The 25,232-nt window shown below is 38.5% G+C and overlaps 1 protein-coding gene across 1 annotated transcript in view; it reads left to right on the forward strand.

Annotated features, from left to right (window-relative positions):
- Positions 1-433: 433 nt before the first annotated feature.
- Positions 434-25,232, forward strand: part of ERAP2 (endoplasmic reticulum aminopeptidase 2) — a 39,431-nt gene continuing 14,632 nt past the window's right edge. Inside the window, exons 1-11 of the mRNA XM_007120937.3 lie at positions 434-465; positions 2,425-3,117; positions 6,633-6,771; positions 10,281-10,415; positions 12,194-12,314; positions 14,503-14,657; positions 17,509-17,622; positions 18,975-19,106; positions 19,341-19,472; positions 22,036-22,104; positions 23,305-23,480. Coding sequence (XP_007120999.1) covers positions 2,567-3,117; positions 6,633-6,771; positions 10,281-10,415; positions 12,194-12,314; positions 14,503-14,657; positions 17,509-17,622; positions 18,975-19,106; positions 19,341-19,472; positions 22,036-22,104; positions 23,305-23,480 — 1,724 coding nt within the window. The 5' untranslated portion in view covers positions 434-465; positions 2,425-2,566. The remainder of the gene's footprint in view (positions 466-2,424; positions 3,118-6,632; positions 6,772-10,280; positions 10,416-12,193; positions 12,315-14,502; positions 14,658-17,508; positions 17,623-18,974; positions 19,107-19,340; positions 19,473-22,035; positions 22,105-23,304; positions 23,481-25,232) is intronic.

The raw sequence follows: 25,232 nt of genomic DNA on the forward strand, positions 1-25,232 counted from the left end.
GAGACATAAAGGTGGGCGATAGCTCCTTTATGCCCAGGAGGCAGGAGGTTATAGACATAGGAAATGGGTATGTATCATCTCTGTTAAAGGCCATAGAAGTTGGCTGGGAGTTACCTTTTCCAGGTGGATGGACAGAGGTCATATTTCACAGTAATATGGACACAGCACAGTGAGGAATTCAAGATCTTGTCTTAAAATAACTCAGCATTAAAAAACAAAACAAAACAAAACAAAAGAACTCGTTTCTGAAGGCTTCACCTGGGGACATGGGGGTGGGGAGGATAAAACAGCAGCAGCAGCAGTCGCTGGGATTGCTGGAGTCCTACCTGGCGTTGCCATGGTGTGACTTTTACTCTGAAGCTGCTTGTTAATTTCAGTTATGCAAAGTTCTGAATCTTACCCTAATAGAAAGTGAAAGCAAAAAGAAATTCCCCTCCATTCAAATCTGCAACAGCGTGGATTAAGGTAACACATCAACATTTCTCTTGACTTTGTCTTAAAATCATTATTTTTTCAGTGAGAATAATGACCTGAACTGAAGGTATAAAATTTCTGTCTTGAGGAGCTCTTGCAGCCTAAGGTGGGGATCTGGGGAAGGTGGATGAATCTGGCACTACTGTATTGGAAAGTTCGTGCAGTGCAGTTAAGGATAGGATTTTATTTAAGAATCTGTTTAACTGACTCACTATCTTTTGGAGATTCTCTTAGCTTTTCCCAAATGTTTGTTGCAGTTCTTGTATCTTCCATCTCCGGATGTTTTGTTCAAAACACCAAAGCACAGTATAATGGAAAACCCATTAGACAAAGGGTCAAAGAACTGTATTTTAGTCCCGATTCTCCTTCAAACTTCCTATGTGATTTTGGGAGAGTCACTCACCTTCGGTTTCTTTATCTGGACACTAAGGTGTACTAGCTGGCCTTTAAAGTTCTTATCAGTTCTAAAGTTAAAGACTACATGAGTAAATATCAAGGCCTTTTTCTCCTCTCTTACCAAAAAAATATAACTTCCTTTGGGTATGTCTGATACATGTGGGGGCAAAGCGCCATAATTTAGGCCAGAGAATGTGAGTTATAGTAACCACAATAAAAATTTAATGTTTAACATTCATTACATGCTTCCTACATGCTAGTTGCTGTGCTGTGCCATATTCTTCACATGAATTATTACACTTAATCCTCTCAATGTTAGTGTCAACCATTACCCTATCTTATAGGTGAGGAAACTGATGCTCAAAAAATCAGAAAATTTGCCCAAGATCATTCAGATAAGTACAATGGAGCTAGAGTTGGGACACAGGCACTCTGATTCCCAAGCCCAGGACCTAACAAATAAGTAATTTCATTTTTCAAACCATCAGAAATTCAAGCTAATAGGCCAATTATGGTTTGATGTATCAGAGGCCCTTGGAACATGGGGATTTGGTAGCAATAATTTAATGCTTGTCTAAAAAGAGGGGAGGAGTATTGTTATTTAACCATTATTTTCTTCTTTTTCTTTGTTTCTTTAACAATATTTGTTGATCTGCATTAATATTGCAAATTGGAAAATTGAAGTAACTGTTTAGACAATTAATTCAAAACAATGTATTAATGATAAAAAAGAAAAGGAAAGGAAACCATTCATGGGTTTAAGTTGAAGCAGGGAGAAGGTAAATAGAGGCAGGTGACAGGGTGGGTGTCAGAACTGAATACCTAAATTAACCACATATATTGTTTGTCCTTATTTTATGTTTTGTAGTGTTACCCTTCTAACGAGAAGAGATTGTCTTAGTTTTATTTACAGAGGCAGTGAGTTCAGTTCGATTTGTGTTTTCAAAGGTAGCCTGAGATGAGGAAGACCAAAGCAACTTTTAAAAATACTCTGTTTGAATATTATAAATGAAATTTTATTTCCATGGCTTTTGATATATTGGAAATAAACTGAGGGTAAACACTTAGCTTGACCAACAACCTTTATACCAGCAACCATAGAATTGGGCCATTCAGCTAATGTTATTTATTGAAAGAGGTGAAGTTCAAGGCCATTGATAATAGTAATATCTGGTATCCAAGGAATATTGAGCATTCTTCATGACTTATTAAGACAAAATAGAGACACCTGTGCAGTTTACATTCAGGTATCCAGATACACTCTTAGAATGATGTAACCAAATGTTTAAAATGCTCAACATGCAATGAATTTACACACCTACCTTTTGCCCATTGCACAGAATGCAGAGGGGATTCCATAGATGTAATTTTAAGGCAGAGTCCCTTCAGTTGAGCTCTAAAAAAATTTTATTTATAATACCCAGATGATAACAATTTCTACTTTATTTTGTGGATATTTGGTCCAATTCACATATGCCCATCTATTTTTCAAGTTATATTTATAAATTGAAATCTTTTTCTTCATGCTATAAATGTTTTTTTTTTTCTTTCTAGGTTAAGTCCATTTATTGAAACATATTGTTCAGATCCTGAGTGATATAACTGGAGCCAACACGGTGCTATAAAGAACTATGAGATTTAGCCTGGATATTAACTTGTCTTCTAGAGAATAGATTTAGTATTCCATTCTGCTGTAATGGCTAATTCATGCAGAAAACTAATATTTAATATTTACATAGGATTTTACTGCTCAGCAGTCATCCAAATATGTATTTGTTCTCAGTTCACAAGTTCATCTATTGTTCAGTTCAATAAGGACCGTGGGGCTTTCCCAGTAGCCACCAATGGGGAACTATTTCCTTGGCATGAGCTAAGGCTCCCCACCATGGTCATTCCCCTCCACTATGACCTTTTTGTCCACCCAAATCTCACCTCCCTGGACTTTGTTGCATCTGAGAAGATCGAAGTCTTGGTTCGAGATGCCACCCAATTCATCATCTTGCACAGCAAAGATCTTGAAATCATGAATGTTACTCTTCAGTCAGAGGAAGATTTGAGATACAGGAAACCAGGGAAAAAGCTAACTGTTTTGAGTTATCCTGCTCATGAACAAATTGCACTGCTGGTTCCAGAGAAACTTATGGCTGACCTGAGATATTCTGTGGCTATTGACTTCCAGGCCAAGCTAGCTGATGGTTTTGAAGGCTTTTATAAAAGCACATACAGAACTCTTGGTGGTGAAACAAGGTAAGATGTAGCTCCAGTTGTTTACAGTCTTTTGTGATTCTTTCCTTATGGGTTATATCTCTTTGCCAGGAGCATGCTTCAGTAGTCATTCATAAAAAGCCCGAAAAACTGTGGGGAAACTCAGAAGGAGAAGCTCTGCCATTCCTAAAGGAAATCACAATAAAGATGGGAACACAGGATGCAGAGGCATAAGTGGCTAGAGAGAGAATACCCAGGAGGAAAGGCCAATATATGACTATGACAAGACTGACATGTTTATCTCCTAGGGGGAAGGATGGTCAGTGCAGAGAGAGCTGAAATATGGAAGGCTCCTCAAAGGAGGTTAGACTTGATCTGAGACCAAAAAGAAATGTACATAAGATTTGGGCTGGGAGAGAGGAAGTGAGAGCATGTACATTGCCCAGGAAACAGCATGACCCAAATCCAGAAGACAGAAACAAGTCAGTTTGGAGAACTGAGAAATATGGTCTATTTGATCAGCTCATGTTTATTGAGCCCATGCTATGTGCCAGGCACCGTTCTAGGCACTGAATGTATAGTAGTGAGATATAGACTGGGGATTGGGAATAATTTAGCTGAGTGGTCAGGGAAGTTCTTGGTGAGGAGGAAGTGCATTTAAACTGAGACCTGAACTTTCATGAGGACATCTAAGGGCACAGTGTTCCCAGCAAAGGCATCAGCAAGTGCAAAATCTGTAAGGCGGGAGTGATTGAGAGACAAAGGACAATGAGAGAGAGAGAGAAGTAGAGTAGAGAGGGATCAGATCATGTAGAGAGAGACTTAGAGCCTCTTGTTTTAGGCTTTTACTCAGGGGCCATGGGAAGTCATTGGAAAGTTCTGATGTGATGTACGCTTTATAAAGATCAAGTATATGTTGATGGTACATTATAGAGAGGAAAAAGTAGAAGCAGATTAGTCTTTTAGGAGGTCATTGCAGTTGTTCAGGCCAGAAAGGATGTTGGCTTGGGCCAGGCCAGTGGTGCTGCTTAGGGAGTGAAGTGATTAAACTTGGCATTTGTTTTCAAGTGTAAAACAGACAGAATTTGCTGACATTGACTATGTAAGGCAAGAGAAAGAGAGGAACCAAGGATGCTTCATAGAGGGGATGATTTGGCTGTCCAGGGCCAGGGTCCATCTCAGAGGGGAGAGGAGTGTGGTTTCAGTGCTCTCCTACATTTTATCAGTTGCATTCAATTGCCAGTTTGAGAAACCCCCAATACAGTGGCTTTGCCACACACTTGTTTTTCTCATGCAGCAAGAAATCCAGAAGTAGGGCATCCCAGGTTTGCTACAGTGTTTACCAATATTATCCAAGACCCAGGCTCCTCATATCTTTCTGCTCAGCCATCCTTGGCATATGACTTTCCTCCTAATACAAAATGATTTCTGCACTTCTAGGCATCAAGTCCACATTCCAGGCAGGAAAAGGGGGAAATGCGGGGGAGAAAAATGCAAAAAGAAACATTCCAGCTGAATCTGACTCCTTTTACCAAGGTTTCTCACCCAATGACTTCAACTAGGCCAGAACAAGTCATGTGCCCACCAAGTTGCAAGAGAATCTAGAGAAGTGATTTTTTCATCAGACACATTGCCTTCCTGAACAAAATCAGGATTCTACTGGAACTGAAGAAGGAGAGTGGATATTGGTAGGCGACTTTAGCCCCGCAGTGTCTGCTGCCTACCTCCCCTCCCCCACTTCAGGTGCTCACTGCTCTCTGCAGCTCACATGCCCACCCCACAGCCCCCAGCAGTCCACTGAGGACAGCCCTTTCCCAGGCCCACCTCCCCTTCCCTTGGGGACGCTTCCCCTCGTTGCAGCCTCAATTCTCAGAGGCCTATTCTCAGGTCCAGCACAATATTGGATAGGAAACATCAACTTCTCACTGAGGTACCATGTGACCAGTGATGGTTTATTTCATTTTTTTCAAGTGACAAAACCTCCACCTAAAAGAAATACATTTTAAGGATATAATTTGGGGACATGAGGGAGACCAGAGAGGGCATTTTTTTAGAGTAGAAGCTTGGAAAGTAACATGCCTCCCATAATTAACTGCAGGCTTTTTCTGACTCTTCTTATGATTAATTAGTCAGCTCTCTTCATACTCAGTCACCTAGTAGGTCTTAGCATGTAGGATGATTTGCAGGACAGTGTCAACAGCATTTTATTACCTCTCTCTTTTTTTCATACACACACACACGCACAATACACACCCACATGCATACACATACAACTTAACTTAAAATACAAAACTAATTCAGTCAACAATAAGTCTTTGAGAAGCAGGAAGTCACTACTTTGCATGCAGCACTAAAATTGTGTAAATAGCAAAAAAGATCTTAAAATTTTGGCTTTTCCATTGTAAGACTTAACTATAATCAAAATTTCACATTAGTAAAAATTATTCCAGGTACTTGGGATTCCTTTACTTTTGTAGGACCTGTTACTGAATCCAAGTAATACCGAGGCCCCAAACAAATCATTTAGCTCCCAGTCTCACTTTTCCAGTCTGTATCATAGAAATACAGTAGACTGAGGCAAAATTATCGTGATAGACCCTCTTTTTCCTCCTCCTGGCCCTTCTCACCCTTTATCTGTCCCTTGAGCTTTTCTAGTCTGCTCTCCTTTTTCAATCAAAATATGCTCTCCAGATTTGCTGCTTAATTAAAGCTTTAAAGCCCAAAGAATAAATCTGTAATATATCATTTCAAGCATTATCAAGGTGATGGGGTATAGAGATTTGTCAGAGTATCTATCTACCTGTTATAGTCTGAAGGCTGGACCTGCTTTGCCTGCAAGCAGAGAGAGCTAGACGTGTCTGGAGGGAAGCTTGGTTCCCCCAGGAAGACCCTTAGCCAATGACGATACAGAATATGAAAGCCCAGCTCCTTGCCTCCAGTAGGGGAAACCTTGAAGGTATAGTTTCCACTCCAGAGCTCCCCAGGGATGAAGCTGAGGCTGGCACCTGGCCTGACTTCTTCCTCTTCCCTGTCCTGCTTCCCTCCCTCCTTTACCTGTTTCTCTTGGCAGCACGTTCTTATAAATCAGGATCTGCTTCCTGGGAACACAACCTAAGGCATCACTCATCTCACAGGTATTCAAATGTCTGATTGAGGCCCACTCAGGTTTAGTGATGACACTAAACTACTAATTTCCTAGTCAATTTTGAAGTCAAATTGGGCATGACTATCTCAGCAAATTTACTAGCTAAGGGTCCTGGTAAGGTCACTCAAATTCTCTGAGCCTCAATATCCTTCTCTGCTATGAGTATGAAGGTGATCATGTAAATAGAGTGCCCAGCGCCATGCATTATTCATGATTGGCAGCTACTAAACAAAATTTAACCCTCATTTTCTTCAAAAATAGATTCTGGATTCTCTAAGGTTATACTTTGAGAAATCAAACGTATCACCTCCAGGTTTGATAAGCTGTGTTCTGAAGGTACAAATTAATTTCTTTCTTTTTTTTTTTTTAACTTCACTTGTGTATTCTTTCTGGAATGTACTTCTTTTCGCAGAACAATTGCAGTAACAGATTTTGAGCCAACCCAGGCACGAATGGCTTTCCCTTGCTTTGATGAACCACTGTTCAAAGCCAACTTTTCAATCAAGATAAGAAGAGAGAGCAGACACATTGCCCTATCCAACATGCCAAAGGTATTTGCCAATTTTAGAAACTTTGGGAAATTGTTCTCAAAATGAACTTTGGTCTTTGTTTTGTTGAGTTTTAATATTTTTTTTTGTTTTCAGGACTTAAGCCATTAATTTGTTTTTGATCCTTCTACATATTACATTACCCCAATCCATCTAGATTTTAACATCATTCTGTTTGGGCATTGTTTCACAGGAAGCTTTATTTTTTAAATAAAGTGATTTATATTTTACTTGTGTTTATATGGAAGCAGAGTTCTTTTAAATCAGTGTTACTTGGCTAGCGATGAAATTCAGAATCACCCAGAACAGCACTTCTCAAACTTTAATTTTCAGATGAGTTGTCTGAGGATCTTGTTAAAATTCAGATTCTGATTCAGTCGTTCTTGAGGTAAAGCTCAAAATTCTGACTTTCTAACAAGCTCCCAGATGATACCACTGTGGCTGGTCCAGAGACCACATTTGGAGTGGTAAGGATCTAGAGAAGCTTGCCTGGGCCCCATCCGCGAAATTCTGATCTAGTAGTCTGTGATATAACATAGAAATTTTTTTTTAAGTTCCACGAGTAGTGCTTAAAATTATTTATGAAAATTATATATCATATTTATAAACTTTTTTAATTGAGAGAAACCTCTTAACATTTTTATTTGAGTCATATTTATACTCAAAATGCAGAGACTCTGAATGACACAGTAGACACTGAGCCTCATTTGATATTTCCTCACTAATGATATGCTTGCTTTTTGAGCTGTTGAACGAAATGTAAAATATTTCCCCATTGCTACTTAGAGAGTAGGATAAAAATAGAGGTTCTCCTGACAGTGCTTCAGCAGGATGAGCTCAGAAAGCAGCCAGGTCATCATGACCCAGCCAGTGACTCCACCCTATTTTCCTCTCTGCCCTCCACAGTGACCGTCCTCTGTGGATGAAGGGGGGAAATGAGTCCATAAGCTAGAAGCTGAATTTCCCTCAGATTTCTGTTTAATGCTAGAAAAGTGTTTGCTTTGAAATACTTGCAGAGCAGATCAAGGGGAAAAGTGACACACTCCACATGGCATATATCCCACAGTTTTTCCATGATCATACAGACAGCAATTTAATTTGCCTATTCATTTTCAGGTAAAAAGGATTTGCTACATAGCTCCAAGTCTTCTATGAACCGAATGTTCGTTTAAGGGTAGTTCAGTCTCTTTCCTGGCAGCTTTTTATTAACAGAATTTTTCACATGAATAATCATGGTGGATAAAGTAAAAATACAGTTAGTAATGCCTTTTAATTAAAATGTGATGCAAACATAAATTGTCAGTTCGTTATATTAGAGTCTCAGTTTTCTATCTTTAGAAACCTTCAGTAACTTCTCATATTTAGGAAAAATAAGTGAAAACTTTGAAAATATTTCATATAATCCTTGAACTTTGCATTGCCTCAGTTGACTGGGCCAGTTCTCTGGATCATGCCTTTTTCAGCAAATATTGGCTTAAGTTTCTGCTTCTCATTGGCATGCCCAACCCAGGCTTTCATGGTGATCCAAAGAAAGGAGAACGGAAGTAATGCTACAATCATACTCTTTGGATAATAGCTGCAGAGCTTAAGATGGGTTATGGACTGGTGAGAAAAAGCAACACATACTAAGTTCTCAATTTGTTTAGTTAAGAATGTAGGAATACAAGTTAAGAACACTAGGAAGTGAGGTGGTAGCCAAGCACTAGTAGAGGCAGCATATATTCTGGGCATGTCTTTGTCCCCTTCATTCCTTAAGGGAACACACACCTGCTGGTGACACTTGCTATGCAAGTAGAATCCTGCCAAAATTGAGAAGACAGCTAAATCCTTCTCTAGCAACAAGTGTTTTATACTTAGAGCTTACATCACCATCCTGGAAGGACTTACACTAACAGCCCAAATACTTCCATTTAAGGCAATGTTGATCAACATGGGTCACTCCAAGTTCCTGAACAAAACTCAGCCTCCGTGGACTACGTCTTCATCTGGGGGGAGGGGAGAAATCAGAGGGAATGCCCACCTGTCTCCTGTCTCTGCCACCAGCTGTCCAGTGTCACAGACTCATTTCCCCACAGTCCCACAACCTTTCCCCTTCCTCCCCTCACCCATCTACACACTTGACTAAAGGGTCTTGCTGCTGAGTTTGGTCAGAGGACCACCATCATAACGTCCCCTCCCCAGCTCCTACCATAACCCTCTCATCTGCTAGGAGTATGTACCCATAGAACTCTGGTTGAATCAGACCCCTAAAAAAGATTATTGTTGGACAAAATTAACTTGCTGGACAGAGGTAAAACTTAACAGCCCTATGCATGCTGCCACCTTTCCTAGAGTATCTGGTCAGTGTTTCCTGCTTTATTGAAACTTAGGAATTGAGTTTTTGATAGAGTTCTGTAGAATTTAATAGCACACACATTTGTCATTGATGTAGGCAAGGCAGTTTATGATAATACTTCAAGCTATTTTTTCTCGCCAAAGCAAACTGCAGTCTTATACAAACACATAAAATATGCTCAATAGTCCGTGGTTAGCACTGCCACAAACCAGATGCCTTAAAAGGAGGTTGGAGAGGGTGAGGGACAAGCCAGTCTAAGAATTGTTTTCAGTTTGAAGAAAGTGGTATTTTCAGATGACTGGATCTGTGTCCATTCAGAATTTAGGGGCATCATACCATGGTGAAGACCATCTCTGGGACAAGCTATCCAGGGCAAATAAAGATAGAATTCAGTAATTACTCAGTGAATTTGATGGATGCGGCTGACCAGTCTATAGGCTTAAAACTCTTTACTTCCTCAGTAGATAGGCAGAAGCTCAAATCACTAATGATCTCCTTGGCCTGACTGCTTTCATTGCTGAATCAATGAAGCAAAGATAAAGTAAGACTATGACTCAAGCTGTCACCCAGCGAGTGAAAGAATGAGCAATGGCTTTAGAGTCACACGGTCACATCCACATCTTGGTCCTGCCGTGGAACTAGCCGTGTGATCTTGGGCAATTCAGTTAACATTTCTGAGACTGTTTCCTCACCTGTGAAATAACACCTACCTCACACACAAATAATAGGAGAATTAAAGATAATGCAAAACATCTAGCACAGTTTTGCTTCCCATTTCCTTCTGCAACAGAGATTTATTTATTATATAACAAAGGGAAAGGGACTCTTCTCTGGCATTTTTGCTTAGAAGTACAAATCTTGAATTGATGCCAGTGTTGGAGATTATTGCATCTCAAGAAAGCAGAAGCATCTAAGATATTTTTATGCTTTCAAGCAACAAAACGGATATCATTTTGAGATCCCAAAAGTAATACATTGTGTCTTCGAGGAAGTCTAGAGATAAAAGAAATAGAGGGAGGTGAAGCCACAGAATGTTGTGAAGGGTCCACTGATCTCCTATAAGGGGATCACATGTCCTTCGGAACATCAAGCTTTCCTCTAACTTACGTAGCCTATATCATAGGCATTCTCGTAAAATACTCCAGTTTTCAAATACTGATTCTTTCCCTTCCTGTAGGTTAAGACAATTGAACTTGAAGGAGGCCTCTTGGAAGATCATTTTGAAACTACTGTAAAAATGAGTACATACCTTGTAGCCTACATAGTTTGTGATTTCAACTCTGTGAGTGGCATAGCCTCGTCAGGGGTCAAGGTGAGTTTGGGTTCTCATTTCATACACAGTGCAGAATAGTGTCCTGAAGGCAATGAGCTTTTCTTTATTTTAAGGTTATTCTCCTTATTATCAAAGTATCATGCTTATTTACAAAAATAGAGATAGATAAAAAATAAGTTACCCACAATCCCATCACCAAGATATAATTACTGTTAATATTTGTGTCAGCCTTCTAAGTATTTTCTGTAAGTCTGTCAGTATATGAGTGTATATAGTAACAGTATATACTGTATATAACTATATATACTTAAAAAAATAATATATGATTGTTTTAGCTCACCATAATATGCCATAAAAATTAAATGCCATTAAATATTTCTATAATATTAATAATTAATAGCATTGTACTCTACTACATAGAGGTACCATAAGGATTTTTAAATCAGCATCTTATTCTAGGACACTTACATTGTTTCCAATTGTTTTCTATAACTTTATTTCCTCAGTGAAAGGAGATCTTCATAATTTTTAGAGCGTTCATTGTTTATAAAAATTTACAGTACCCAATAATTATAAAGTTTCGCGACTATCAGTGAAGACATGAAAAATAAAAAGGAACTCCTTACCCTGAGGAACCAATTTATAGACATAAAAACATATTCAAAGAACCATAAAATAATGCTTATGAAAAATAGCAATAAAATGGCTATTACAATTTCCATACATATTAAACCTTTGGATATGTAGATACATGTTATCAGCAATGTGTCTACATACATCTCTGCACATATATGTATGTGCAGAGATATAGATGTGTGAGAGGTCAGATGGCACTTTACTTCAGAGGACAGGGTCCTGTCAGCTTCCTTGGATTCACATTCCAGCTCTACAGTTTTTTACACAGGGGGCTTGAAGTAAGTTACTCAACCTCCATGTGTTTCCATTGCTTCATCTGTAAAATGAAGACAATAGCACCTATTTCATGAGGTGATTGAGAGGATTAAATTAGATTTTACATGTGTGCATTTAGCACAGTGCCTGTTACACCACTGTGGTCACTAATATATCCTTCTTATAAAATTTCTGAGGAACTTCAGTTAACTCAGAGCATGAAAGCAGATTATGAAATGAGAGCAACACTGTACTTGAAACCCAAGAAGATTGGAATCTAACTTTGTTTCTTCCACTTAATAGCTAATAGTGTGCAGGGAGTCAATGAACATATTTGGGCATTTTTGAGTTTAAAGAAAACACGACATGGTGGGATGAATTGGGAGATTGGGATTGACATATATACATTAATATGCGTAAAATAGATAACTAATAAGAACCTGCTATATAAAAATAAATTAATTTAATTTAATTTTTTAAAAAACCAATAATAAGAGAAGAAAACATGACAGAGGTGGTTCCAATAAGTTCATGAAGGCTTTCCACCTCATAGAATTATGTTTTATTTGAACTGTGTTGGTGGTCATAATTTTGGAAGGTTTATTCTCAAGTACTAGAGTACATGATAGTGATGAACTGAAGTGGGCTCTCATGAGGTGATGGGTTTATATAGCTTAAAACGTACAGATTAGCACCTAGGGAATGTACTGTAACAGAAAATACAGGGTTGTTTATAATTTTCAAGAGTGATTCTTGCTTTAATACTTTACAGAACATCTTATCCCCTGTTGACAGCATGTTTAATGGTATCTCAATAATTTCTTGAAAAATGCAATCTGCCTTTCTTTGGGTGAGGGCTGTTAGGAATGGAGTTGTGCAAAGGAGCTGTCCTTCAAAGACCAATTCTTCCCACCAACATTTCCCAGGTGTCGATCCATGCAGCCCCAGACAAATGGAGTCAAACACATTATGCTTTGGAAGCATCATTGAAGCTGCTGGACTTTTACGAAAATTACTTTGATATCCACTATCCACTCGCAAAACTGGGTAGGTTCAAATTCCACATCATCGTCTTTATTTTTAGAACATACTTTGATTTCGTCCCTCTTAGTATGTGATTTAAATGAGCACTTTATTTCCTCAGTGAAAGGAGGTCTTCAACTGAAGACGTTCAGTTAGCCCAGAAAGCAATAATTTGTACCTCAGAGATGGTCCTAGAGTGTAGAAAATAAAGTATTATGAGAAGCCCAAGTACTGTGGTTCATTTCTCTATTCTTTTATAAGGTTTAATATTAAAATATCTGCATTTTATATTAGATTTAAATGGATGAATTTTTTGGAGCATATATTTTCTTCTATACCTTATCTGTACAAGACTAGCAATCTTTTATAAAAGTTGCCGAAGGTTTATGTAAATAGCTGAAAATTGTCCCTCCATCTATTATCTACTGTGTTTCTGAGGCTGGAAGATAAGACCGTGGCACAGACTTAAAAAAAAAAAGATTTGGAGGAAATAGATAATTTGAATGTAGTAGTCGTAGATCTTTATATGAGAAAATACACACAGTCTATCTTGGTTTGTTTTAATTTTCTACCTTAAAAAATAAAAATTGTGATTTTTATGTTGCAGAATATATAAAAACCATGACTTAAATTTTATAACTTATATAGATTAATTTTTAGAGTTTCTGACAATGACAAAACATTGTTTTACTTTGGGACTTTAGAACACACACCTTATCATGTCCTTCCTCCCCTTTCCTGCCCAACCTCCATACAGTTTTAGAGAGTTAAAAGGGACCATCAGAAGACATCTCCAGGGGGTTGTCCCTACAGTTCCTGAGTCTCACTGTATTATTATAGCGCAGGTTCTATACACCTTTTAGTATGGATATACTAAATCAGTTTACCCACAGTCCACTGCTGTCCTCTGTCAAAAATCAAGGAAAGAACAAATAACAGCTATCAACAATCTTAAGTTGCTCTTGAAAAATGCAACCTTGAAGATCATAAGAAGTGAATGTATTTAAAATAAAACTAACTGAAAGGAAACATGCAGCTTAGGAAAAAATAGAGCAGATATAAGCATTTCTAATGGCTTTGGGAAATAATATAACTAATATAAAATCATCAATGCAATTTAGAAAAGGAGTCATTCCCACATTTGAAGTGCTAATGAATACTAATCTTTACTACTAGTGCCAGGTTACTTTTTGATTGCATTATAAATATTTGGTTTTATCCACTGGAATTAACCAATACTAATTCCAGACATTGTAATTGCAAGCCAAGTGACTTGATTTATTTCAAACTTTTAAAATATTACCTTTCTTTTCAGCCAAAGAACAGTATTTTTTCCAATATGGCCTGGCAGAATAAACAGAAAGAAGTCCAAGATTAAATATTAGCCATAAGTTTTCTAATCTACATGAAGTCATTGGCAGAGGGTATATATATACGTATATATATATATATACGTATATATATATGTATATATATACGTATATATATATGTATATATATATATACTCACACACAGATATGATATAAATTACGTTATATCTGAGTTGCTTAAACATGATTATATTTCACTTTTTTTCCCTAAGACTTTGTCAAGAAATAGAGGAAATATCAATGTTGAAAAGGAAATTGAGCTCAGAAAGAAGTGATGCCAACAGCTTTTTTCCTCTACTGCCTTAGAAGGACACTTAGAGGCTGTATGCGCTAGAAATATTGATTGAAATATTGACTATAGAGATGCTCCTAAAAGGTCTTCCCTTGAAATTAAAATCTCCTTTTGTTTTTTGTAGAAATGAGTTCATTATATGTTTTGTTGAATTCCAGACATATTAGAAATTATTTGATACCTCATATTTTCAAAGTTTTTCTGTAGTACTAATATAAAATACAATAGGAGAGTTTTTAAATGAATTTTTTTCTCAGCAATAATGCACTCAAGGTATTTTCATAGTTTAGTTTTAGGAAAAAGTGGTTAAATGTCAATAGATTATTTCACCTACAACCAAAACTTTACTGATAGACTTTATTCTGCTTGATGATGGATACTGATTATTTTCAGCAACTACAAGACACCATATCAATGTTAAGACAATTGATGTTTTCAGAAAATCTGCTTATATATACTGAATGGATCATAACATGTTTGAGGGGGAAGCAAATCCCACTTCTTGTGTGGAAGCCATAATGATCAAGTGTGGTTGTTCTTATTTCTTAGATCTAGTTGCCATTCCTGACTTTGAAAGTGGAGCCATGGAAAATTGGGGCCTTGTCACATATAGAGAGACGTCACTGCTCTTTGATCCCAAGACCTCTTCTACTTCTGACAAACTGTGGGTCACCAAAGTCATAGCTCATGAACTAGCACACCAGGTACCTGACACTCATGACATTCTCTTAGCATCAGTTCAAAAGAGCATTATGCAGAACACCACCAATATTCCTGAAACAACGTAAAATCATGTCATTTTACTTCTAGAGGGGACCTTAGGGATTATCAAGCCAAACATAATATGTCAAGTAGAAGAATGTTCAATCTCTAGACAATGGGTCTCATACAGGAATTTTATCACAAGAGAAGTGGCCACTGTATCCTCTAAAACCCTTCAAGGCAAAGCCTCCAAATGTCCTTTAGTAAAGAAAAGTGAAGACCTTGCAGATACATAAAGCACAGAATTAGAAACCCTACAAATAGAGATTTCTATTAAAAATATTTCCCCTTATACCATCTAATACGGTGGCATTCCAATCTAGGGCAAAATCAATCTCCTTTCAATTGGAATCTGTGATTATTCAGCCATAATGAAGTATTTTCAAGTCCATGTACTCATGGGCTGCTGACCCTGGACACATTACCTAACTCTAAACTTCAGTGTCCTTGTCTATAAAATTAAGTTCATAATAGCTCCTGCTTCTTGAAACTGTTGTGAGGATTACAGATAAGTGTCTATGTCTGTCATGTAGTAGGTACTCAGTAAGTGTTAGTTATTAATGATGGTGACAATGACCACCACTGCTACCATTTCTTACAAACTAAGATTTCCAAGACCCATCTATCAACACTGTATTACATACAAATATGAAACAGTAAAACTAGCTCTACAGATATCAGAGACTTTTTCCACTCTATTTCATTTCTGCAAATTCCCCATTATGCAGTGAATTATTAAAGGCACTGCAAACTCTCTTTTACCATGTAGGCAAATATCATTCCATTGTAGAAGCTGGTAAAATCTCTTATTTTTAAATGTTTAACTTTATCCTTTATCATGACCATAATAATAATAAGGGGGGGTTGTTTGTTTTTGTTTGTTTTTTTTAAAGCAGCAAACTAAGAACCCAATTACATAGGAGCCATGCTCAGCACTGTATTTTGAGAACATATGAACAGCTTCCTCTGGTTTAGCATCTCCCCTCTGGCCCATCTTAGGGGTTTTGATCATTAGTCTCTGGAAGCTCTAAGGCACTTAACTGAGTCTGGGTATTCCTAATTTTCTATCCAATGTTCATAGGGAAATAATCAGAGAGCTCTACTTTTGAGGCTCCATCCTCCCTTAAGGCCTTCTTTTAATAGCTTCTCTTTTATGGGGACGCAGTGTTCAGGGCTGAAGCAGCAGGCCCCACTGGCCTTGACTATTTTGTTTCCCCGTTAATCTCCATATGACTATGTCACACCTCTGCGTAAAACCCTGGCAAAGACTCTCAATGCCTGGGTGAGTTAAGGATCCATAGCGTGGCAAACAAGGCCCCGAGGACCCCGCTCGCCTCCACCTCTCCAGCCTCATCTCTGAACGACACCTTTAGCTTTAGCCATCCCAGACTACCTGCCATTACCTGAACAGGCGAGGTTGTATCATTCCTCTATGCTTTTGCTCCTGCTACCTGATCTGCTTAGAGCACACCCCACTTCCAATATTCCTGAGGACCACTTGCAAGACTAAGGAAATGAATCGTTTCCCAGTTATTCTACACACTCTCCCAGCAAAACTGATTTTTTCCTTCTGGAATCTCCTCTGTCCCTTGTACAGACATAGATCATAGTGCCAATAATGCTTTATTGCATGCATATGTCTACTAGTTGACCTCCACCATTTGTATTGAGGCAGTGGCTATCTTACATACCTCTTTGTATTTCTAACGTATGGTATAGAGCCAGGAAGATAGTAGATTCTCAATAGATATTTATTGAATGAATGAATAAACTACTTTTACTGACTGGTGAAATGACCATAACCAGCTTGTACTTCTTGTGTTCATCACTTCTCAAACTGAGGAAACACCCGCTGTCCCTTCTCACAGAACCCCCTCAGAAGATTGGAGCCCACTTGCAATATGATAGGAGGGCTTTAAGAAAAGGTATAGAGCTTGAACTGTTTCTAGAAGCTACAGATCTAGTGATTTGTGTTCTGTAACTGTAACAAGGCTCTTCTGAATCTTAGAATCTTATTGTTTAAGCTTCCAGTCCTTCTGGAGACTGCAATCCTAAAACAGATAAACCAGACACACACTAATATGACAAAGGCCAAATAGATAAAATATAATAATACATAAAAATAATAATATTTAAAACGTGTTACAGATTAAATAAAGGTCAAGGGTAAATTTCTATTTAGATTATCTTTTTGCATCCTTTTAATTTTATTTATATATATTTAAAATCTCAGACTTTTATTCACCTTAGTGGCCAAGTTAATCCCTAGAAGTAAATTGAGGCAGAAGACAACAAGTAAATTTGGTCATCACTAATATTGTGTAACAATCTGAAAGTCCTAAACGAATTCTTATCCTTTTAAGTACCTGCTACTTAATATAAAAAGGTTACTTCACCAAAAATATTTTGGCTTATATTTCTCCTTAGACCATCACCATAAGTCAATGACAAGGTGAGATTATACTTACTGTGCAAAATGTACCCTACGAAATGTTTCATTTTCTTCCTTAATATTAAATCTAATATCTAGGAAATATAGCGAGGATATAATGGAAGTTGGGGAGTTGAATATGAACACAAAAGAAAGAAAAGTGAAGGAAGCAAAAATGTGGAGAGAGGCGAAGGCAGGGAAATCAGTAGAAGGAGGCTGTGTGGAGAGAAAAGGGTAGCAAAGATAGAGAAGAGGCCTCAGATACTAAAAGAAAGAAGTTACCGCCCATTATATTTTTTGCTATAATTAATAATTTTTTATATTTGTTTACCTTCTAATAGCATTGAGTTTTTTCCTCCTAGTGGTTTGGCAACCTGGTTACAATGGAATGGTGGAATGATATTTGGCTCAAAGAGGGTTTTGCAACATACATGGAACATATCTCTATTAACGTCACATATCCAGAGCTACAATTTGTAAGTCACAATTTTGTATGTCATACTGTATGACCTAAGGAATCATTAATTTACTACTAAAATTTTTAGAGAATGCCAAAGAGAACATAGCATTGAGTCTTTGAATCTATGGTGTTTTGTTTTGTATAAACAGGTTGTATTCGTTTGCTAGGGCTGCCATGACAAAATTCCACAGACTGGGTGGCTTAAACAGCAGAAATTTATTTTCTCACCGTTCTGGAGGCTAGAACTCTGAGATCAAGGTGTCCGCAGGTTTGGTTTCTTCTGAAGCCTCTCTCCTTGGCTTACAGATGACCGCCTTCTCACGGTGTCCTCACATGGTCTTTTCTCTGTGCTCACACATCTCTGGTGTCTGAGTTTTAAAATTTCCTCTTCTTACACCAGTCAGAGTGGATTAGGGCCCACCCTAATGGCCTCATTTTAATTCAGTCCCCTCTTTTTTAAGGCACTATCTCCAAATACAATCTGGGGGCTAGGGCTTCAGCATATGAATGGGGTGGGAGGCACATAACACAGATGATAGAACTGGATAAGACACTGGAGGTTTTAGAGAACAGTCAACATAAATCCCTCACCCTAAAGTTTGTGGCTAGAGAGTGAAAATAGCACAAATGTACAGCTGTGTATGTGGGGTGAGAGGAAAGTATCACTGTCCGTATACAATGATATAGGACAAGACAGTGCCCATGGCTATAGATCCTGTGCAGAGTTCTTGGCATGTAACCTGAATTGAGCATGACTGGGGACACACTCCTCCAGAATTTCCAAAGGGTTAGTTAATTTCCCCAAAATGTGTGAAAAGATTTCTTCAAACATGTCTTTTTTAATAGGCACAAGAGGGTCTGAACAGCACATATCAAGGTAGTTAGTAATGGATAATTAGCTCTTTGAGGTAGACATTTGGTCCAGTACAATTACAGACAGACATGGATTCAAAGTCAGTATCTTCATTTTTGCTATGTGCTGAATCTGTGGTTTAATCCCAAAGCTTCATACATTCTCACTTATGAAATGTGTATAATGCATCTCCTTTGCAGGGTGTTGAAAGGATTTCAGATGATGGATGTAAGATCCTGGCACACAGCGCGTGTTCACTAAATGGGAACCTGAGTTTTATTTTTGTATCGAAGGGCTTGGCTCATGGTAAACATTCAGGCAGTATCTGAGGGAATGTCGAATTTATACCTTTACAAAATAGAGAACTGGTGAAAGGGGAGTATATAAGGGGAAAGAAACATCTTGTAAGAAATATTGAATACCTACTTCTGAGAATAACTTATCAAACCTATCGTGTTTCCTATTGCTTTGAGAACGTCAAATGGAAATTGAAAAAAATTTTCTCTCCTGTTTAGGATGATGATTTTCTGAACATGTGCTTTGAAGTAATTAAAAGAGATTCATTAAATTCATCCCATCCTATCTCCAATCAAGCAGAAACCTCTACTCAAATAAAGGAAATGTTTGATGCTGTTTCCTATGAAAAGGTAGTAAATGCTGTGGACTAGTGGAAGCTCTGCTTTTGGCAGAAATATAATGAGGCCGGTACATCAACAGTTTAAGTTGTTGGTGCCAGGTTATTGCTCCCTGTTTCACTTTTTACTTTATTTACTGTTCACTTATCAGACATTACACATGTTCCATAAAATGTAAGCTTCCTTTAAAATCACATACTACCTTTTCCTTTATCTTCTTTTTCTTTGCTTTTGTTTGTATTTTAGGGAGCTTGTATTTTGAATATGCTCAAGGATTTTCTGAGTGAGGAGAAATTCAAGAAAGGAATTATTCACTACTTAAAGAAGTTCAGCTATAGAAATGCTAAGCATGATGATTTGTGGAGCAGTTTGTCAAATGTAAGTCCTTTGTTAAGTTATAGTAGACTGCTGTTAAGCCTAAAAAGTGACAAGCTAATTATGAAGGTTTATAAATAGTTACATTGTCAGGCAACAAAGGTTTATTTCACTTGCCACACTGCCAAGGGTAAGCAGGCAGCACCTCTTTTTTTTCCTCTGACACCTTCCTAAACCAAGATGCCACACTAGTTTAGCCCCAAGGGTTCAATATTTGACCTCCTTCTGTTTGTTTTCCCTTTTATGGTTGACCCTACACTTTTGTCTTTTTTTCCAAATCTTTCATGACTTTGTAATTCCTTCATGTAACACCTGATCTTCTCTTCCCAAATTTAAGGTTGAACTCTACTTGCTCAAATGTATTTCCCAGCCTGTATTCTCTGTTGAGTGAGACACACCTTCTCCCTCATAGGAAGAAATCCTGTTCAATCCCTGTCATGCCTCTGTTTCTAGTGCTCTTGCTACCTGAAGTGCTCTCTCTTCTTTCCAACGATTCAGGTGCTGTCCATCTTTTGAGATCTAGCTGTGATTTCACCTCCTCCTTACAGACAGCTCCAGCCCTCATTGATTTGCCTTTCTGCTGAATGCTTAGAAGTGCACTTATGAATCTGTTCCATCCAGTGACATTCTCTTTTATTGGTTTCCATTGGTTCAATAATAACAATGATAATAATAAACAAAATTTGCTTAAGAGAAAGAATCATGTCAGGCCCTTAGCATTCTATTGATCCTATAATCAGTTAATGATTGATTAAAGAACATATGGTCTCTTTGTCATTGGGATTCATGTAGTATAGTAGGTAAGACAGAGAAAACATGCAGTCAACTCAGATGAGTCTAATAATTATTAAAATATTCTTAGATTTTCAAATGCAAGGACAATACTTTGTTATAGAAATAATGAACTGGCAGAGCTTGTGCCTGCAGGTAGAAGAACCCTAAGTCATTGTACACAGAAGAGGTCCTCTCTTATTTATAAGCACGTATGTCCCAGGGACAGTAATAATATTGTTCAATATTTGTATAGCACTTCACAGTTTAAAAAGAAACTTCATGTGCATTATCTCATTTGATTTTTCTGTGCCCTTATTAAGTCTGGACCCTCAAGGTTTAACTTATGTGTGAGTCTGTGGTCAAAGAGACAAATGCAAGTAATTAAAAATTTTTTCAAAGTAGCTCAAACCTTTTACCCCCATTTCTTGAAAACCCTAAAGGGGATCAAATTACAAGATCCTTTGTAATACTTATAAAGATGCTCCTTGGGCTTCCCTGGTGGCGCAGTGGTAGAGAGTCCTCCTGCCGATGCAGGGGACACGGGTTCGTGCCCCGGTCCAGGAAGATCCCACATGCCGCGGAGCGGCTGGGCCCGTGAGCCATGGCCGCTGAGCCTGCGCGTCCGGAGCCTGTGCTCCGCAACGGGAGAGGCCACAGCAGTGGGAGGCCCGCGTACCGAAAAAAAAAAAAAAAAAAAGATGCTCCTTATCCATTTTCATCACCTCTTGCAGCTGATCCAGATGCTCTGTCTCCACAATTCTCCCTCAGGTTGTCAACAACAAGCCTTACATTGCTTTTCTCTCCCCTCTCCTTCTCCCTCTCCTTTGCTATGATGTGTACTTGTGTATGTGTCTCTGTGTGTAGACATCAACCAAACCTTTTTTCAGCAAGGAAGAATCTGTCTTTGGTGTGGGTAGTGGGTGTAAAGGGGATTAAAGGAGATATTTGGGCAATAATTACAGGATTCTTTTAGGTTAACTGTGAGCACTCTTATGTTAATTTTTGTCACTTCATGCTTATAACCATCTCAAGAAGGTAAGGTAGGCATTCTTACCCCATTTTTAGAGATGGGAAAACTAATGCTAAGGGAGAGATTTGCTCAAGACCGTATACCAAGTGAATGATGGAGTCATTACTTAAAATCTGTCTTCTGACTCTAAGTCCAGTATTCATTCTTTCAATTACATCACAACTTCTTTCTAGTTATCAGGGAAGTCTCCCATCCAAACTTCCCCTAAAGGTCCTAAATTCTAGTTGACCCCCTTCTGATGCCAAATGAAACTGTGGGACTTACCTGGTGGCTCAGTGGTTAAGAATCCGCCTGCCAGTGCAGGGGACACGGGTTACAGCCCTGGTCTGGGAGGATCCCACGTGCCATGGAACAACTAAGCTCGTGCACCACAACTATTGATCCTGTGCTCTAGAGCCCACAAGCCACAACTACTGAAGCCCAGAGTAGCCCCTGCTCGCTGCAACTAGAGAAACCTGTGCACAGCAAAAAAGACCCAACACAGCCAAAAAAAAAAAAAAAAAAAGAGACTATGGTAGGAAAATGATAAATTCCTGAGAATACCTAACTCAGCATCGTGTCACATAACATCATTTATACATATAAAACAAAAAGAGTAAGTTTTATGTATTCTTTAATGAATTGCTATGCTTATTACCATGTTTAGATGAATTAAATTTTCATATATCTATGCTAATAAATGTCTGCATTCATGTCTAATATGCATATTCAGCCAACTATCAGTGCCCAAAATGGCAGTGCTCTTTTACTCTTGTTTTATAGGATTGTTTAGAAAGTGATTCTACATCTGGTGGATTTTGTTATTCTGATTCCAAGAGAACAAGCAACACAGTAAGTAGAAAGAGACTTGTAGAGTAGAAGAGATTTGGCTCATCACCTGGCCCAAAGTGAGTGTGTAAAGTTGCCCAACTATCCCTTTAAATAACTGGAGAGAAACAGAGACTCCACAGTTTTCCTTGAAACAAGGCTGCCTGAAGAAGGAATGCTCAGGCCATTTAGGGGGGTGACGCTGTTACTACTATATTTTTGTTGTTATAATTCAGCTTTTCCACAACCCCGCTGCTAGCTAAAAATATCTCAGCTCAAAATTCTTCTGAGTGGTTACTGCTGCACTGGCATCCTCTAGGCTCTGAAAAATGCCAAACCAAATCTGTTAAGTTTGGAAATAGAGTGAATGGCTTGCTTGAAGCCCTGTCTTTTTGTTTGCTTCTGGGAAGTTATTGGAGTATTTTAGGAGAGAGAAAAGAAAGTCATCATGGAAAAAAGAAAAGGCAAACTTTTTAAAAAGCATTATGGTAATCCCATCAATTATAGTTTCTTTCTTTTTTTTTTTTTTTTTTTGCGGTAGGCGGGCCTCTCACATGGCTCACGGGCCCAGCCGCTCCGCGGCATGTGGGATCTTCCCGGACCGGGGCACGAACCCGTGTTCCCTGCATCGGCAGGCGGATTCTCAACCCCTGCGCCACCAGGGAAGCCCCAATTATAGTTTCTAAAGGGAGATTCAGCATCACTCAGTGATCAGCAATACATACTAGAAGCTAAAAACCTAGAGGTTTCGTTCTCCATTCCATATACCTCTATTGATATAATATTGTTCTATTGGAATTTTTAAAAAGCTTCCCTAAAGAGAGACATTTCTTCTTAAGCCACTTCTCTGGATTCTGTATGGAGAGTAGTTTTTTGGTTTTTGGTTTTATGGTGGTTTTTTTTTTTTTTTTTTTTTTCTGTTTTGTACGGGAGCAGGAGGGGAGGCTTCAGTCTCAAGCCCTTCCTCTTGACCTTTCCTGCCCTGTGTTAACCCTCAAGCTCCCACACACGACCCTGCTTCAGGTAATTTGCAGAGCAGCCCTGGGCGGGGTGGGGAGGGGCAGCCCCCGGTCTAGTTTCCACATCGCTCCCCTGGGAGATTGCAGCCAGAGTCCCCTCTTCCTGTCCAACCCATGTTTCCAACGTCCAAGGAGGTCGAAGTTTCTCATCTCTCTCTGGCTTTTCTTCTCTGTCTTGAGTAACCAAAGTCACTTGTCATTTCAGCTCGCCTTTCTGCGGGAAAATGTGGAGGTGAAGCAGATGATGGCTACATGGACTCTGCAGAAAGGAATCCCCCTCGTGGTGGTTAACCGAGAAGGGCGTTCACTCAGACTGCAGCAGGAGCGCTTCCTGAACGGGGTGTTCAAAGAGGATCCTGAGTGGGGGGCCCTGCAGGAAAGGTGACTGCTTTCCTTCTGTCGGTCTAGTTTACCTCATCTCAGTTTGTTCGTGATCGCATTAGCTTTCTTTCAGCTTCTCTGGCAATTTTATGGGGTGCTATTTCTACACATGACTCGAAGGCCTAAACTAGCCTTGATATCAGCCCAGACTGCGTTGTTGAGGGGCACATTCTTAGTAATCCTGGGGCCACCTTTAAAACCTCAGTTCTGATGCAGAAGGTCGTTGGTAATATTTCTAATATCATATACCCTGACTGTATACTTGACTTCTGGACCCTAATAAATTGTGTGACTGGCCCATACCTAGGAAATGTTATGACAGCTATACACCTTATCAGAAAAGACATTCCCTATTTGATAAATTAGATGCTAAGACCTTCCGCTCTCTTTTGTTTTTCAGATGTTCTTGGTAATAATAAAAGCAAATCCAATTACCCACACTGTCATCTGTCCTGAGAAAACTTGTTAAAGGCTTTACTAAAATCAAGATATACAACACTGTCCACCTTCCTCTGATCTATTAGCCCTATCAATAAGATGAATGAGGTTAAATTGAAATGAAATTAATCCAAGTGAATCCATGCTGGCTCTTTTGATTATTATTTTTTTTTCCCAAGGATCTAGCTGTCTAATAACAGTTCTAGAATTTTTCTGAGAATCAGAAGCAAATTCAAAGCCTTTAACACATAGAATATACTGTTTTCCCTTTTTGTTTCATCAGATGTCTATTTCCATCCAACAGCAACTCTTATGCCATTTATCTTCCATTTCTGTGTATGTCCTTCTGAAGTCTGAACTTCAGAGAGCTTAAACAACTTGAAGCTTGGCAACACAGGCTAGAAAATTTAATGTTTGATTTACTATTGGGAAAGCAGGACTCATAATTCTGTAACTTATCAAAATGTCACCAGAGAGTTCAATAGTGTGGTTGGCCCAGAATAACAAATATCTACTGCAATGATCTGTATTTTTCCTCTACCTGAAGCAGTATTTAGATTACTATTATAAAATTATTATCCTCTGACCCATGCTTATCCAAACTCATGAAATGCTACTCTTCCTCTCTTTACTCCCAGATATGTTTATCTGGAAAAATCTCTTTCTAGAGTCAAGATCCATCCAGGAATCTCGATCCATTAAGTCTTGGTGATATCTATGTGTCTGTTTTTACCAATTTGTATAAATATTTCAGTTGCTTTGTTAATTATCTGTACTCTCTGGATTAGCAGGTAGATTATCCCTTCTGACCCTTTATTAGATCGAGTCTGTGTCTGCTGTTTCTTTCACTATTTTATATTTTTCTGAAAACTGCTGGGCACATCCTCAGTTAACTATTCTTTCTGTTTTATACCTATTGGTATTTTCAAGCATGTGATTTTACAGGATTACTATAGCTAATATGGCTTGCTGTGATAGACGAAATGAGTTCTAGAAGATGCTAGAAAGTTAGTCAGAAAAAAATAGCCAATTTCAGTTATTTACCATAGTAGGGCCATTGAAAAGTAACTGAGGCCTTTTCCTCCAATCCATTCTGCTTCTCTGCTCTCTGGACTTGACTGATGTGCAGATCCTGACACACTGCTGCAGGCACTTAGCAGTTGGGGGGTTGAATGTGGGTAGCTTTGTTGAACAAAAGGATAAGTGGAAAATCATACTGGAGTAAGATCGTTACCTTGGAGGGCTTTTCCTACAGCTTTGGTTCTGTTATTTGAATTAATATCAGGCTGTCATAATTTTTGGAACTACGAAAGG

Source organism: Physeter macrocephalus, chromosome 8 (genome assembly GCF_002837175.3).
Source record: "Physeter macrocephalus isolate SW-GA chromosome 8, ASM283717v5, whole genome shotgun sequence".
Classification (NCBI taxonomy): domain Eukaryota; kingdom Metazoa; phylum Chordata; class Mammalia; order Artiodactyla; family Physeteridae; genus Physeter; species Physeter macrocephalus.